At 34.5% G+C, this 2,998-nt stretch overlaps 1 protein-coding gene across 1 annotated transcript; it reads left to right on the forward strand.

The window, feature by feature from the left end:
* Nucleotides 1-2,531: 2,531 nt before the first annotated feature.
* Nucleotides 2,532-2,998, forward strand: LOTGIDRAFT_60838 (hypothetical protein; the record flags this gene model as incomplete). The annotated part of the gene is made up of 2 exons (XM_009059538.1): nucleotides 2,532-2,692; nucleotides 2,910-2,998. Coding segments are annotated over 2 exons (250 nt in total), but the record flags the coding sequence as incomplete, so codon positions are not given.

Below are 2,998 nucleotides of genomic sequence, written 5' to 3' on the forward strand. Positions count from 1 at the left end.
AATGGGGGGAAAAGATCAATAAAGGATCATGAAGGGTGTAATAGAAAAAAAAGTGGGGAAAAAGGGGGGGGGGGGGGTTGCTGGTAATTCAATCGATCAAAGTTCCCGAAAAGGGTAATAGAAAGAAAAAAGGTTGAAAACCCCTGTTCTATCACAATTATATGCATTATTTAATACTCAGAATTGCATGCAGTTTGGGGTGGCTCCTCCTATGAACCCCTTCCTACTTTGCCCCTCAATTATTCCCTTTTTTATACCCTTATTTTATTTTTCTTTCCCCCTCTTTTCTCACATTCTTTCTTTTTTCTTTTTTTCAGGTCTTCTGGTTTTCCAACAGTTATTAGATAATCTAACCAAACCAACGACTACCATTCGACTACCAATCAACAAGAAATACCATGATCAGAACGAGTTTGTAAGTATGGAGGAGATCGAGTAACTCACACCACGCCATCAAGGGCTGAGTTTCACCGCCATGTCATTCGACCCGACCAGATCAAACGAAGGATCAACAACCAAACCAACGACATATAATCATTCAATTTGAACCAATCCAACTACTACGACTACCAACAACTATCTAGTTTTGGATATGAGTATCCGCTGGAAGCGAATGTTTACCTACCTACCACCAGTACGCAACCTTGGTATAATTATAGTTAGATTACAATGGAGACCCCAAAAAAATAATAGCGAAACGAAAATGTAATCTAATTTTAATAAGATCGATTTCGAACAGAATACGACAATAAAACTAGTAAGATTTTCGGACTATAGTATACTGCTGTTGTCACTAGTGAAGTTGGAAGTGAGGATTCAATTTCAACAATGAACAAATTTTTGTATATAAACTTTCGATTTGAAAGGATAATAATATTGAATTGATGGTATTGAATTAAGAAGGATACCGAACCACCACCTTGTACCACCGATAATGTACCACCGTATGTTTCAATATCTATCAATTCTATGTATTGTACTTGAAAGTACTTGTGTTAAGTTTCAGGGTAGTACGACGTTATTTTACAAATCTGGTGATATTTTGGTAGAAGAAGAACAAGTTGGATCTGTCAAGTTATGTTACATTCTCGGGGACAGGTCAGTATTTTTGTAGTTTGAATATTATAAGTTTGAAGTTATAAGTTTTGGGATTTTTTCAGCGGAAGTGTACCTCAAAAAGGCAATCTAGGTTGGATTGGTTAATGCCTAATATCCATTCGTTGTCTGTCAATACCATAATCTTTTAGATATATGTATCTGGATTAGTCCGTACGATCAAGTTAAGGCCTTATCACCAAAAGCAAATGATACATGGATACATAAGCAATGGTGGTGCTATAAATAATTAGGCTGAGGCCGAGTATAGGTAATAGAATTGTCAAGGGTACTCTCAGGTTTGTGTTTCCAAATGTACAATTGTAGGACATTTAAAAGTGGAGGGAAGGGTTAGTTTTGGGGATAAAAAAAAAAAGAGTAGGCTAATACCGATGTCCTAGCGAAAGTTCCCTCATTGTACACTGCATGGTGTTGTCTGTCCTCATTCACCCAACAGGTGTAGAAAAGTGAGACGAAAAAAATCCACACCATTTCATTCCTTTTGTGTGGTTGGAATATTTATCTCCCCTTTTCTTGATTTCTTTTTCAAGAGAGTTGATATCAAAGAAGTTAGAAAGTTTACCAGACGACAGTGTCGTTATAGAGAAAACGGGAGATGAAATTCAAAATATTGTCAACAAATGTCCCACCGACGTCAATCATTCTGTACAGAAACGTTCAGCTAATTTTGGGATGATATATCCGGGTTAGTATTATTATATACTTTTATCACGTTTTATAGGTGGGATATTGACTGAGTTATATATCTTATAAAAGAAAGTTTTCACTTGCCTATAACTGTCAAAACCATTCAGAAATTTAACACTTTCGATATACCAGGGCGTCGAGTGACAGATATATATACTAAGTTATAGTCATATGCATTATTGCTTTACCAATTATCAATAAAACTCAAATCAAAAATAACCAATTTTACTGAATTAAAATTGACCGACAGTTCGTCTACAATTTTGATCATTTTCCAAAGCAGATTTTACAAGTATTATGACGTCATTATTTAAAGGAAGACTACCTCTAAGAATGAACATCAAATTTAAATTACCAGATATCATATCTAAAGAACAGAATCCTTGTTTATAAATCCATTAAACTGTGTATTAATTGGACAACCCCTAAATTTTAAATGCTTATCGGGGACACTGATAGCATCAATTTGCACAATTCTTGCAATTCCACAAAAAAAATAAATGTTTGATGATGTCATTAATTGCAAAATTTGCTTGTTTCACATAAAGCCATACTTTTGATAAGTACCTGCAATTTTATGGATAAATACTCAGTGAATATGGATTAGGGCGAACAAGTTTTAGGGCGAACATGGGACTATGTTTGAGGGCAAACATGTTTTAGGGCGAACGGACCCGTATTAGTTTCACTTTATGACACAATACATGTAATATTTTATTTTCTATAAAGGTACCAAATGGTGTGGAAGAGGAAATGCTGCAGCTAATTTTACTGATTTAGGAGAAAAAAGGGAGACTGATATTTGTTGCAGAGGCCACGATTATTGTCCCGACACCATCGGATCATTTTCATCAAAACACGGCCTGTTTAATGCCGGATTATTTACTAAGTAAGACTTCCTTTTTAATGAAAATTAAATCCATTCTTTTTGTCCTAAATTGCAAAAAGTCCTTAAGCTCAACTGTTGAAGATTTTATTATAATGAATTGTGCACGAGCTGTACATATATTTTGTTATCTTTGTCGTCGTATATTTCTGTGTCTTACACTCTTTATTGTTTTTATCCATGAAATTTTACTTATCAAAAATCTATTTTTTCATTCAAGATCTCATTGTGATTGTGAAAATGAATTTTATGATTGTTTGAAGAATTCTACTGATGAGCTGGGATCAGTCATCGGAAACATTTATTTCA

This window comes from Lottia gigantea (assembly GCF_000327385.1).
Source record: "Lottia gigantea unplaced genomic scaffold LOTGIsca_3962, whole genome shotgun sequence".
In the NCBI taxonomy this organism is placed as follows: Eukaryota; Metazoa; Mollusca; class Gastropoda; family Lottiidae; genus Lottia; species Lottia gigantea.